Genomic DNA, 13,760 nt, shown 5'->3' with positions numbered 1-13,760 from the left:
CCTTAAAAAACTCTATACATACAATGGTTGTCAGCCTGGTGATGTCACAGGTCTTATTTTCGTTCTTCTTACTCCGGCAGTGATATGATCCTATATGCCTCAGAGAGCAGAGCCACCTAATGACATGGCGTTGCTCTTTGCAGCATTCTCCTGTGAGTCCAGGGCAGGAAGAGGAGCCTTGACACCCTGGGGTCACAGGAAATGGGATGAATGATGCTGGGTGTCATTCATTAAAACCGGAAGAGGGCTGGAGTGAATGTAAGAGCTGCTTTTTTATTTTTATCAGCTGCCGGGGCATCGAATTACTTGTTTTTTGCCCAATATGGAAATGGGCTTTAAACCCAATTTCAGCTTCAGATAAACTCCTTTTTGTAAAGTAATATCTGCAGTATGTCCTATCTTCTTTCATCATGGTCACATGGGCTCTTCAGTTATAATTTGTGCCCAGCAGAAAACATTTACATTTTGCTAGTTGGGTTTCAGTGACAGCAGGCACCTTCCATTTCATAGTTATTAACCAATAGGAGGTGAGGGGACTGGGCTTGACTTCAGGAACTGAAGTCAGTATATGCATACCAGAACAAAACCCAGGGCATTTGGAAGCCATTTCATGGTTTGTGAAGCTCCCACATTTTTATCCTGCTTATGTTTTACTTGCCCTAATGTGAGTAGAGGTTTGCATATCGTTGAGTAGCATACTAAATAGTATTTATTTCCTATATTGTGCTTTTATGCTGGTTGAGGTCCCTCAAGCTAAATTTTGCTGAGCAAGAATGGTTCAAATTTTATGCTCTGCTGCACTGTGATAGGCGGCCGAGCGGTGTGGGATGAAAGACACATCGGCCGCTCACAGCGCTCGTCCCGCAGCGTTCGGCCGGCTGTCATTTTCTCTCTGATTCCTTTCATCCCTGCTGGGCACTGCTCTGTGTCCCAGCGGGGATGAAAGGAATCACGGCCGCGCCGACAAAACGGCAGGAAAATGTCACTTTCGGCATTTAGCCGAAAGTGCCATTTTCGTCCGGCGCCCCCCCCTTCACTTTTCGCCCGGGGCCCGCGCCCCTGCTGCCCCCCCGGTTGTTACGCCACTGCTGTACTGAAATGCCCCAGCACCAGCCTATTCTAGGGGAAACAATAAAGCATCTGACTGGAAAAATCCCGCCTAAACAATGGATTATTTCACCTAAAATGATTGGCTAGCTGCACCCAAAAGCTAGTTTTGGGTATGGTTCTCCTTGGATGGAATATCGTAAGTCTAGTGGAATGGATCATGCGCTACTGCGCCTCTGGTTTACCCTCCTTTGTCTTGGTGGCTTTTCTTCCAATGGTACCTCAATCTGTTCCTCCCCTACCCCCTATTCTCTTTCCCCACTCCCTTTATCCCTCCCTTTCATTTCTGTTGTCTAACCCTTTCCTGAGTACCAAGGACCTTGCTCCCCTCCCCACCCTTTCCCCACACATTACTTTTTTTATTATTATTTAGCCCCCTTTTCATGAAATTCGAGGTTTGGTGATGCCACTGCCAGCCTTACTCATGCATATCCTACTTTCCTAATATTACATAGTTGACTTGTCAGCCTTTTGTACTGAACTGTGCGGTTTGCTGTTGTAACTTTTTTTGTCTTGTTCTACTGTCCTTTTTTATGTTTTTCATGTAAAATCCAATAAAAGCTAGTTTGAATTATGAGCATCTTATGTATGTAGTATTTATTAATTGTTCTTGCTCTGTCCTTTACTTCTGGTTGTAGACCCTGACTCCTTACAATGTTGGACTGATCAAGCGTGCCATCAGCCAGAGTGGTACAGGTCTGTGCCCATGGGCTATTCAGCGGGACCCTCTCTTCTGGGCTAAAGAGGTAAAAAAGTGTTGATGAAATTCAGATGTAATTTATATCCAACTGAACATATAAAGTATTACAACTAATTGAATTCCTTAGCAGGGTTGGTACATGAGAAAATAGGGCAGTGGGTGTATATTGTAACTGTTTTATGCTACGTCTGTGACCAGATAAGTATGAGTTTAGGTGTTTAAAAATGACATATTCTATCCATGCAATGCATTAAGACCTGGGTAGATTTAAAGATGTGCCAAACACACAGGCATTCTTTAATCTTAACTGATGTATTAGCCACTAGTCTCAAGGACATCAGGCCTTACACTCCATAGGTTTTAACAAATTTGGAACAGCTTTCATGAAGCCCTTGAAGTAAACCTGTCAAAAGGGGAACATGGAGGCTACCACTGCTAACATGTGAAAATGTTAGTTGCCAGGTTGTCAATCTGACCATTTGGTTTTAATACCATCCTGAAGCCCACACTATAAACTGTATAGTTGTAAACTTGTTGTAGCCAACGCCTTGAAGGCAGCCATTGCTGGTCTTCTGGCAATAATGCTATTTATTGGACAAAGCATGCCTTTGCAGGACTATGCTCAGTGATGTCCTTGCTCTAGACCTAGCACTGCTTTTGCTAGTAGATTTATGGCAGCCTCCAGTGCTGGCCGAAACCTAAGGATTTGCCAAATAACAGCTTTTGAGTTAAGTTTCCTTTTCTGACTATGTGTGATGTTAAACCCATATTCAGGTGGGTCAAATATAAAAAAAAACTTCAATTTTTAATGCTTTTAAATTTTTTCCCCCAGGTAGCCCTAAACGTCGGTTGTCCTGTAGATGACACAGCTGCCCTGGCCAACTGTTTGAGGATTACAGACCCCAAAGCCCTTACTCTGGCTTACAAACTGGATCTGACTAAACTTGACTGTGAGATTTTACTAGGGGGAAGCTATTACCTATAAAGCGATATGAACACTAGATTATCATTATAGATTTATATGAACTGCTCAAACCAATGTGTACATTCTTAAAGTAATATGAAACTCTCAAACTTGTTTTCAATAATGGATCCAGATCAAACAAATATACATTACCCAACAATTACCCAACAGCATTTTTAAAATTCTGTTCAAGTACCTGCAGTCATCGTTTTTCCAAACAGCTGGCTCCAACTCTCCAAACTCTGCTTCCCTGAACTTTCTACCCAGCACAAGATCACAGGGGACATTACAGTCTCCAGTAATTGTCCATCTACTAGCTTGGAGAAGAAAGGAGGGGGAGCAGGGAGATGGGGAGTGCCTTGTCTTCCTGTGCCTGTGTGTTGGTGGAGACACACGCAGCTTACTATATAGCAAATACAAGAGTGGCTCCATAGGACCCTGCAAGTGAAAGGAGCCCCCCTAAAACAGAATATCAGGGCCAGTTCTCAGGGGACTAGCTGATTCAGCAGGAAGCTAAAACTTTTACATATAAAGGAGCAGCATTCATTGCAAGCAATTTCATCATCATTTTAATATTATTTTTAAGCTCAACTCCAACCAAGACATTTTTAGTTTAGAACAGAGTGGGGAAGGGCTAGAACCTCGGTTAGGTTATTAGCACTATATTTTCCTGTCCTGGTGACAATTACTCCCCTAATTTCTTGTCCTGGTGCTAGAGGGACCTGAGGCGAGACAAAATCTTCCCAACAGGTCATGGACAGCAATAAAATGTACTCTCTGAAAATAATTCAAAGCTAAAAAGTTTTGGCTGGAGTTGGACTTTAAATGATCACTTCACCCCAAAAGTAATGTTTCAGATATAGGGGCAGTCCAGGTTGTGTCACCTGCTGGCTTTTTGTATCTGTTGGGGTCTCCAGCATCAAGATCTCCCTGATTTCGTTGGGGTAGCTATTGACACCCACCCTGCATTATTGGATGTTCCCAGTAACCCTGTTGCATTCTATAGAACAAATTAAAATTCTATCAAGAAGAAATGGACAGGATGAAGAGACAAATGTAGGATACAAGGAAAAGAATAGTGTATCTTCCGCGAGCATAGATTATTGCATTGCGTATTAAAGTGATCCTGTTCTTTGCCCATGTAATGCCAAGCAACACTTAAATGTGCCCCCTCTCCCCATGGGGCTAAGAACTTTCTCCTTGATAACCATGGCCTTGATGTGACAACACTGGTGCCTGTGGATTGAATGAATGTGGATGGATGAAAGGACAGGAAGTGAGTCACATCTCCATAACCACGGTATCTGGTATTTCTCCTTGCTCTGGCAGCATACTATAGCAGCAGGAGAGTGAAGGTAAGGGTAGTATAAGAAAGGATGGGGTGAGGTGACATTTAAATAAACCTATTGCTTTTCCCTGCATGGACAAAGCACAGTATCACTGGTTTTATTGGCAGGTAGCCATGATGCCAATTTGTTGTCCAATAACAAGGTGAAGGCCCTGGTGGGGGGAAGGCCACTTTGGGAACATGCAAGTTCTGGTTGCATCTTCCTTTGTAGAGCACTCTGGGATTTCAGGCTCCTGGGATGCTTGGCAGAGATACTGAATACACTTGTGCACAACTGAAGGTGTCTACTGTCCATGACAGGAGTAGATTCTCAAAAACAAAATAGACCCACTCAGCAGGTACACTTTAAACTTGTACTTTAATGAGTGCTCCAGGCAGTTAAATATTTATGAGCCAATGGGGTTGGCACACACTGTTATAATACCTGCACTAGAACTGCAACATGGCTTTATATCACCTTTAGAGCCTGCAACTCTACATACTGTGCTACTGCTCCACCCGCTGCGTGTTCTTTATACTGTTAGACACCATCACCACACAGGTGACGTCCAACCTGAGCTCTCTTCCTTATGTAAGGAAATATAACAACTTTCACCCTCCCTTTCATGAGAAATATAATGAACAAGTGACCTAAATGGTGTTTTTTTCATCAAAGAGTTTATATAGCCAACCCTTATTTTAGTTTTGGATAGAGTAGGGAAGGATATGAACCTCTGTCAGGGTTGTATTGTTGTCTGTGTCCGTGCTGGATACATTCACCTTTTGTTTGTCCTGGTCAGGTGACCACTGTCACTGGGACAGAAAGTGGCAGTTGTCATCAGAACAGTTGAGTATTGGGGACACCTGTCCCAGTAACAAATGTTTAATAATGCATCTCCTCAATTTGTAGAGGTTTTCTGTCCAGTAACTGGAAATCCCCCCTAAGGGAGACAGGCAGCAAAAAAGAAAACTGACAGGGGTCCCTACTGTATCCAAAATTACATAAAAAAGTTCTGGCTAGACACACTCTTTAATTTACCTGAAGCTCCACTTTAAGATATCTTTCCTTTTTCTCTTACATGCTAGACCCCGTTGTGCACTACTTGGGCTTATCAGCAGTTATTGATGGAGATTTCATCCCCGATGAGCCAGCTAACCTGTTCCACAATGCTGCTGATGTGGACTATATGGCCGGAGCCAACAACATGGACGGACATTTGTTTGCTGGCATGGATCTCTCCGTCATCAACAAACCACTGCAGAACATTTCTCCGTACGTATATTACCTCTTACTAAAAACCCTAGATACAGTATCTTACCAACTATAATTCAGTGAAACTCCAGTTTGGTTAAGGAAAAAGATCCCCTTCAGGTGAACTATGTATATTTGTGTTCGGAGTCCACTTGCCATATAAGCAAGACGTAACCAAAATACTAACCTGTGGTGTGCCATGGTCTGGATGGGCAGTAATGCCAATAACTGAAAGAAGGGAACGGGTGGGAGGGTCATGCAGAAGCTCGCCGTGCCCAGGTGAGCCTGCCTGCGGGCTTTTAAGGTGTGCAGTGGGAGCAGACTGCTCCCACAAATACAGGCTAACTAGTTAGCCTTCAAACTTCAAGCTTTATTGCAGATTTGTACTTTTTTCTGAATTTATTGTTTGTTTTACAGTGGCCTTTCTCAAACTGACTGGAAGGTCTGTCTTCATTATCACCAGCTCAGCAATCTCAGTAAAGTAATAAAAGCAACAGTACCATCTGCATCCCTGTAGCTGTGAAGTCTTAGACCTAATGCACATGAGTGCAAAGGGCCATATGCATATATAATGGCCCAATTTTTGTTTCTCCCGGGAGTCATAGACGAAGTGTACTCCAATGTCCAGGCAACCTGTTTAAATTAATGACAGGTTGGGGCCATGCATGAATATAAACAAATCTGAGTGGCTACAAAGCGTATAGGGCCATATGTTTATCCCAGAATGCAGACAGTCTGCATTAGTGTGTAAGACCATGATGCACAGCTGCAGATTTGAACAGACTGTCTGGCTGCTGATGTGCGCTGCATCTGTTACTCCACGGACAGAAAATATGGCCATAGTATATATATATATATACATACAGCCGTTTGTGGGAGTGTGTGCACGAGGCCTTAGAAAGAATCTCATCAAAAATCAAACTGTTGCAGAGAATGCCACTAATTTGACTTGCAGCTAGTTACATTTCTGTAGCTATTCTTGACTAAAGAATGCCGCCCAGCAGGGAAATTCCGTTTGATTTTTTATTTTTTTTGCAGTTTTGGAAAATATAATTTGTAGATTATGTCTTATAAGTGTGTGCCACCCTGGTCAGTGCTGCTACTTCTTCCTGGACAGCTTGGCCTGAAAATGTAAATGTGCACAAAAATACAAATCAAATAAAAGGAAAGGAAACCAAATACCGAACACTATCTTCAAATATCCATTTTCTCATTTGACCAGCCATGTGCTTTGTCATTTCTGACAGGGTTGAGGTAGAGAAGCTGATCTCAGATCTTACACTTCCCAAGGGATCGGTTGGAGCAGACCTGGGTTATCAGCTTTACACTGTAAATTGGGGGCCCAATCCTGAGCAGGAGCTCATGAAGAGAACAGTTATCGAGGCAGAGACTGATTACATCTTCCTGGTGCCCACTCAGGAGTCTTTAGCCTATCATGCCATGACTTCCAGGTAAGTGGCACTAAACTTCACTATGATTTAAGGAACACTCCTGTTTGAAATGTCAATTTGTACATTTAAATAGACACCAGGAACACAAACTATTCCCACAGTACTTTTTTCCTTTTCATGCTGTACACCAGACCTCCCTTCTCTCTATAGCTGCCGGTAATGCCGGTCTTCTAGAATTCCTTGTTACATGTGGACCTGGGAGCCCAGAATTCCCAACTCCGCCCATCTGGAAAGACAGAATACGAGCTAAAAATAAAAAAAGAAGGATCACTCACATTCTATTTTTCAACCTTTAATTATTCCAAGAAGAGACTATAACTAAAAAAGTAGAAAGAAAGAAAAAACAAACCAAAAAAACCCCAAAGGATTGAAATGAATCCATCTTGAGTATATACTGTATAAACCAGAACAAAGAACTTCTCTTATTTGCTCCCTTTAAGTGTGTAAATATACCATTGGAAGCATTTTGTTATACTATATCTGTTTGATAAGTGCAAACAAAACTTGTTGATCCTGCCAAAAATCCAATGTTGTCCTGTGCACTCTCCGTTTTATCAGGACCACAGACCACCTCCTCCTGTATTATAAAGATGAAGAGAGGGGGGAGTTGTTCTGTAGCCCTAACAACCTTTTTGTCCTAGGGTAAGGATGACAATGCTGCTTTTCCATAGATACTAGCGTTGTCACCCTAGGACAGAAAGTGTGCTACTGGCAGGATCACCAGGTGAAAATAAAAAAAAGAAGCCTGAAAAAAAAAAGAAAACTAATGCAGCCTCCACATCTAAGAACTGGTAAGCTGCAATATATTATGTTTTGGGGTTTAAATATAGCTTACTGGTTTGTTTTTAGTTTTCAAACTTTTTTAAAGCTCAGCTGAACTTTTTGCTCTCTTCATAGTCCTGTACCCCCACATGTTGATTTTTGGAAATGCTTTGAAATACTTTGTTTTCTTGCAAATGCATTTCCTGCTCTCCCACTCCAGTGCTCTATGCTGGCACAGATGAATAACAGGTAGCCCTAATGTACTCACACAGACTTGTAGTGCTGAGGAAAAGAGACATGACATACTAGTTCTGCTACTAGTGAGTTTACTGGGTCTAGCTTTGGTGTCCATTGAACTGGGGATCATATTAAGACATTCTGCACCCCTGCTGTCACAGGAGATTGGAGGCCAGACTGTGAGTCTATTAGGACAATGTATAGAACTGAATATCTAATTCTGTGTGTAAAAATGTTGGAGTCTGTTGTATATTATCTTTATTGCCCCTATATTATAGTAAGCACAATTACATTTACATGAGCATACTAATATTGTGATATGTTTTACATTCACTCCTGTTTTATTATTCTTCCCCTTCTTAAAGGACTGGCAAGACCTACAGCTACCTGTTTTCTCACCCCTCACGTATGCCCCTCTACCCCAGTTGGGTGGGTGCTGATCACGCTGACGATCTGCAGTTTATTTTTGGAAAGCCCTTCACCACTCCACTGGGTTTCAGAACCCAGGACAGAAATGTGTCCGGGGCCATGATTGCTTACTGGACCAACTTTGCTGCCACTGGGTAAGTAGGAAGTTTTATTTACTGAAGTCATCCAGCCTATGTGACTGAAAGATCTAGGATGTAGACTGGCAGTTAGGAAGACATCTTACCATCATGGTAGACATTGCATATCCACTTGTTCCACATCATGACTTTTAGGTACCTGCAGGCATTATAGAATATTTTATAGCTTTTGGAAAGCAGATTGGTAAATGTTCATTTATTTGTAGTTCTGTCGATGGCCCTGCCTGAGGCTGCTTGGGAGGAAGCCCATTCAAAGCCGACAACTATCTAATGGTAGCTTTTCTCATCATAAACATGGCCATTTGAAAATAAAAACCGGGGCAAGGACAAATCATGGCAGAGTGTGCACAGGAACATTTTTTAATCATTCTGTACAGTAATGCAGAATTTCACCACCATCTGCTAGCATTATTGCTGCAATAAATTGCATGAGGAACCACACATAGCACACGTGATGAGCCATTTTTATTGGATAGCGCTGTTTTCGCCTAGACATTTTTATATACAGCATGTAGAGATGTGAAGTGATTTTGTATATTTTCTTTTTTATGTTTGGGTTTAAAAGGTACAATTTATAAAAATAGTATAGTCAGGTAGATAAAAATGATCACATAGAAATATTTTGTATTCTAAAAGAAGCCAGTAGGTGGCGCTTTAGACTCTTTTCCACTGGCTTTCTATATCAGATTTGATGTTAAACAAAAACCCAGAGCGAAGTAGCACAAAGCAAAAACTTACACACATGTGAATGAGTCAGAGTAGCGACTCCTTCCCCCCGCCTGTTTAGGTGGCTCTAAAGTTCTAATCAGACTGCGTACATCTGAAAACAGACAACTTCTGCTGTTCCATAATGCCTTCTGAATTTTGTCATGGGTGCACCCTGGATTCATTGTATATTTACAAAAACAGACTGTATAAAGAGAGAATGGGATAAAAAAAAAAAAAACACGAAGAAAAAAATCCTGATAATAAAATTGACCCCAAGCCATTATAGGTTCACTTGGAAGTAAAATTGCTGCTGCTATAGAGGAGAATTAAAGTGCAGGTAAAAACCTCTGTATGTGTTTATATATGGCGCCATACACATAATACAATAATAACCTGTGTCTCTGGAAAATGCATGTAAAATGCAAGAAATATGAACCAACAACTTACATGAGAACATGGAATAACACACCGCACTAATCTACATTTAAAATACAAGTGTGAAAAATGCCCTTGACCAGTCTTGTGGAAGGTTAGTGTTTTAAGGCCCCTTTTACACGGGCAGTCTGATCAGGTCCACCTGTCAGTTTTTCAGGTGGACCCGATCGGATGCTCAACGTAAAGGTGACCATACACCTTGCGATTATCGTTCGGAAATTGAACACGATTGAGTTTTCGTACGATAATCAGCCAGTTGATGGAAAGTGAACGATCACGATTACTGTACAACTGGCTGGATTTCCTCGGTCAGGCTGGAAAACTTTTTCAGAATCGTATGAAAATTGATGGATTAGTATCGATAATGAACCATAATCGAAATCCACATTGGTCTGTGCATGACGGGCTATTCGAACGGAACACGGACGACGGAATGAAATAGAAGGAACGATAATTGTAATGTATATGGGCACCTTTAGGCTATGCACAGCCAGATCTAAATGGACTTTCATCCGTTTACATCCAGTTGCCCTTGGCTCTGGCCAGAGTTCCGTTTCACTGGACCTGACTGTGCCAGATCAGGGGTAATTTGATGTAAATGGACACATGTCCTGATACATCTGATCACACATAAACATTTCCATTGACAGGTCTGAATGCCGGGGGGTGAGTTATAGCGGTGGGATTACATCTCTCCCCCTCTCGGGTCTGGTAAACACCCGACATGAGAGGGCCAGTCATTTCAGTTTTTTGCTCCATCATTAGTTGGAGTTAAAACTGAACGAACACAATACAATCTGTATAGCTCCAAGCAGTAGAGGATCCATGCCATGAATCCCCTCCTGAACGGACAGGAAATGTGAGTTTGGCTGGTAGTAGGTGTTTAGAGCTCATGTTAGATATATCAATTGTTGTCTTTCTGTTTTATCCCACAGCGACCCCAATAATGGTCCATCCAAAGTCCCCACTTCATGGCTTCCTTACAATGCTCAGTTTGGACAATATCTAGAAATTAACAACGACATCACCTTCAAGTCCATGAAACAGGGACTAAGGTCACATTACGTCCGCTTCTGGGTCCATACCTACCGCAGCCTACCCACTGTTTAAAGAACTCATTCATTGACCAATAAAATCAGATAACAAATCAATGGCTATGACCCTTTTATTTCTTGCCTATGACTATAGAGATGAAACAGACATTTTGTATGCCGACATTAGATCTGAAACCTAATGTGAAGACATTTAGATTAATAACGCCCTGTGTATCAAACAATTGCCATATTTTTTAATATATGAAAATGTTTTTTTTCCACTTTTTAACATGTCCTGCAGCCAGTCTCCTCCTGCCACTTCCTGTCTACATGCACTCGCTTCAGCATCGGCTGCACACCATTGCTCTGCACCGGCTTACTGATGTGACAACAGCAGGATATGCCTGTAAAATGTGTATCAATGCTGCCACTTGTAGTCTGCAGCTGGTGCATTTGTGACAATGCGAGAGAACAGTTGGGAAACAGTTGTCACCCTAAAACAGGAAGGGACTGAACAAAGACCTTCATTGCAGGATCGCCAGGCATTTCTTTTATTTCTTTAATGAAAGCTGCAGACTTAAAAAGATTGAAAAGAACTAATGGACTTACACTAACATGTTAAAGCTTATATGAGATTTAATGATAGGGTTTAGATATATTTTAAAAACCTTGGGGGGAAAAAAAATCTAAACAGGTGGTGAGATTTAAATTAAAAACAGAACAATAGAATGTTGATACAGAGAGTCATTTGATTGCCTTTAGGGATGTTAAAGGAACTGAAGAAGCCACATACCTCAATCAGCCATAACATTATGACCACCTACCTAATATTGAGTAGGTCCCCATTTTGCTACCAAAACAGCCCTGACCTGTCGAGGAATGGACCCCACTAGACCTCTGAAGGCATGCTGTGGTATCCTTTAAGTCCTGTAAGTTGTGGGGTGGGGACTCTATGAATAGGACTTGTTTTTCCAGCACATCCCACAGATGCTCAATTGGACTGAGATCTGGAGAATTTGGAGGCCAAGTCAACACCTCGAATTTGTTGTTGTGTTCTGAATTTTGGTTGGTTGGTTCATGTCAACATCCACATGAATGGCAGGACCCAAGGTTTCCCAGCAGAACATTGCCCAAAGCACGACACGGTCTCTGATGCCTTGCCCTCATACTGCATACTGGTGCCATCTCTACCACAGGTAAGCGACACACGCACTCAGCGATTCACATAATGTAAACAAAAATGTGATTCATCAGACCAGGCCACCTTCTTCCGTTGCTTCCATGGTCCAGTTCCGATGCTTACATGGACATTGTAGGTGCTTTTGGCAGTGGACACGGGTCAGCAGCCATGTATGCAACAAACTGCAATGCACTGTGTGTTCAGACACTTTTCTATCAGAACCAGCATTCACTTTTTTAGTAAATGTGAGCTACAGTTGCTCTTCTATTGGTTTGAACTACATGGGCCAGCTTCTGCTCCCCACATGCATTAATGAGCCTTGGCCACCCATGGCCCTGTCTGCCTGTTCACCATGTTTCCTTCCTTGGATTACTTTTGGTAGGTCCTGACCACTGCAGACTGGGAACATCCTACAAGAGCTGCAGTTTTGATGGCTGACCCTATCGTCTAGCCATCACAATTTGGCCCTCAGATCCTTACATTTGTCCATTTTTTCTGCGTCTAACACAAACTTCAGGGACAAAATGTACACTTGCTGCCTAATAAATCCACACCCACTTCCTGGTGCCATTGTAACAAGATAATCAATGTTCACCTCACCGGTTAGTGATAATATTGTGACTGGTGTACACTGTATGCACAATTATTAGGCAAGTGAGTATTTTGACCAAATCACCATTTTTATGCATATTGTCCAACTCCAAGCTGTATAAACGTGAAGGCTTACTGGATTTATGCATAACAGGTGATGTGTATTTGTGTAATGAGGGAGGGTGTGGCCTTAGATCAAACCCAATATCAAGGTGTGCATAATAATTAGGCAGCTTCTTTTCCACAATGGGCCAAAAAAGAGATTTAACTGACTGAACAGTCAAAAATTTTAAGTCTTTCAGAGGGATGCAGCACTCTTTAAATTGCTAAGATATTGGGGCGTGATCACAGAACCATCAAACGTTTTGTTGCAAATAGTCAACTGGGTCGCAAGAAACATGTTGAGAAAACAATTATGCAAATTAACTGCCAAAGATTTGAGAATAATCAAATGTGAAGCTCTCAGGAACCCATTATCCTCCAGTGCTGTCATATTCTAGAACTGCATCCTACCTGGAGTGCCCAGAGGTACAAGGTGTTCAGTGTTCAGAGACATGGCCAAGGTAAGGGAGGCTGAAACCCAACCACCACTGAACAAGACACACAAGTTAAAACATCAAGACTGGGCCAAGAAATATCTGAAGACAGATTTTTTTTAAAGGTTTTATGCACTGATGAGATGAGAGTGACTCTTGATGGACCAGATGGATGGACCCATGGTTGGATCAGTAACGCGCACAGAGATTTACAGTGAAGGAAACCAGTACACCTCTCTGAACAGTGTCTGGGAGGCCGTGGTTGCTGCTGCACAAAAAGTTGACCGTCAGCAGATGAAGAAACTGACAGACTCCATTGATGGAAGGCTGATGACTGTTTTTGAAGGGAGGGGGGGCTATATTGATGACTGATTTTGATTTTGTTAATGTCAGAAATGTTTATTGGTAAATTTTAAATTGTTTATTATTCTCACTTCAACAGATGGAAATAAACAAGTGAGATGGGAACATTTTTGTTTTCCATTTAATTGCATAATAATCCTGCACACTAATAGTTGCCCAATAATTGTGCACACCTAGATGTTCTCCTAAGACCGCCAGAACCTCACTTTTACTTTCTTAAATATTCAGGTTTGAGGTTTATTAACATTTTGGATTGACCGAGAGAGCTGGAGTTGTTCAATAACAAAATTAATCCTCAAAAATACAGCTTGCCTAATAATTGTGCACGCAGTGTATATTTTAATTGTTAAACGTAGTGGATTTGTGTCTCTGAACTCTTTAGTAAACAAAACGACTGAAATCATTGGTTACATTGCTGAGCTCTGGGGTGAAAAGTGATGTCTGTACATTTCAATGAACTAAAGCATGTTTATTTCTCTTAAAACAAAATAGAAGCCTAAGCTAAAAACTGGCTTACCTTGCATAATCTCTTGCATCAAAGTGTCTG

General features: G+C 41.7%; 1 protein-coding gene across 1 annotated transcript in view; it reads left to right on the top strand.

Annotated features, from left to right (window-relative positions):
• The window catches only part of LOC108793322 (bile salt-activated lipase-like), a 23,337-nt gene extending 12,718 nt beyond the window's left edge, over positions 1–10,619 (top strand). The window contains exons 6-11 of the mRNA XM_018564232.1: positions 1,746–1,853; positions 2,640–2,757; positions 5,185–5,371; positions 6,598–6,801; positions 8,166–8,363; positions 10,445–10,619. Coding sequence (XP_018419734.1) covers positions 1,746–1,853; positions 2,640–2,757; positions 5,185–5,371; positions 6,598–6,801; positions 8,166–8,363; positions 10,445–10,619 — 990 coding nt within the window. The remainder of the gene's footprint in view (positions 1–1,745; positions 1,854–2,639; positions 2,758–5,184; positions 5,372–6,597; positions 6,802–8,165; positions 8,364–10,444) is intronic.
• Positions 10,620–13,760: the final 3,141 nt, after the last annotated feature.

Source organism: Nanorana parkeri, unplaced genomic scaffold (assembly GCF_000935625.1).
Source record: "Nanorana parkeri isolate BGI_ZX_2015 unplaced genomic scaffold, ASM93562v1 scaffold738, whole genome shotgun sequence".
NCBI classification, from domain to species: Eukaryota; Metazoa; Chordata; class Amphibia; order Anura; family Dicroglossidae; genus Nanorana; species Nanorana parkeri.
This window is presented reverse-complemented; position numbering and strand designations above follow the sequence as displayed.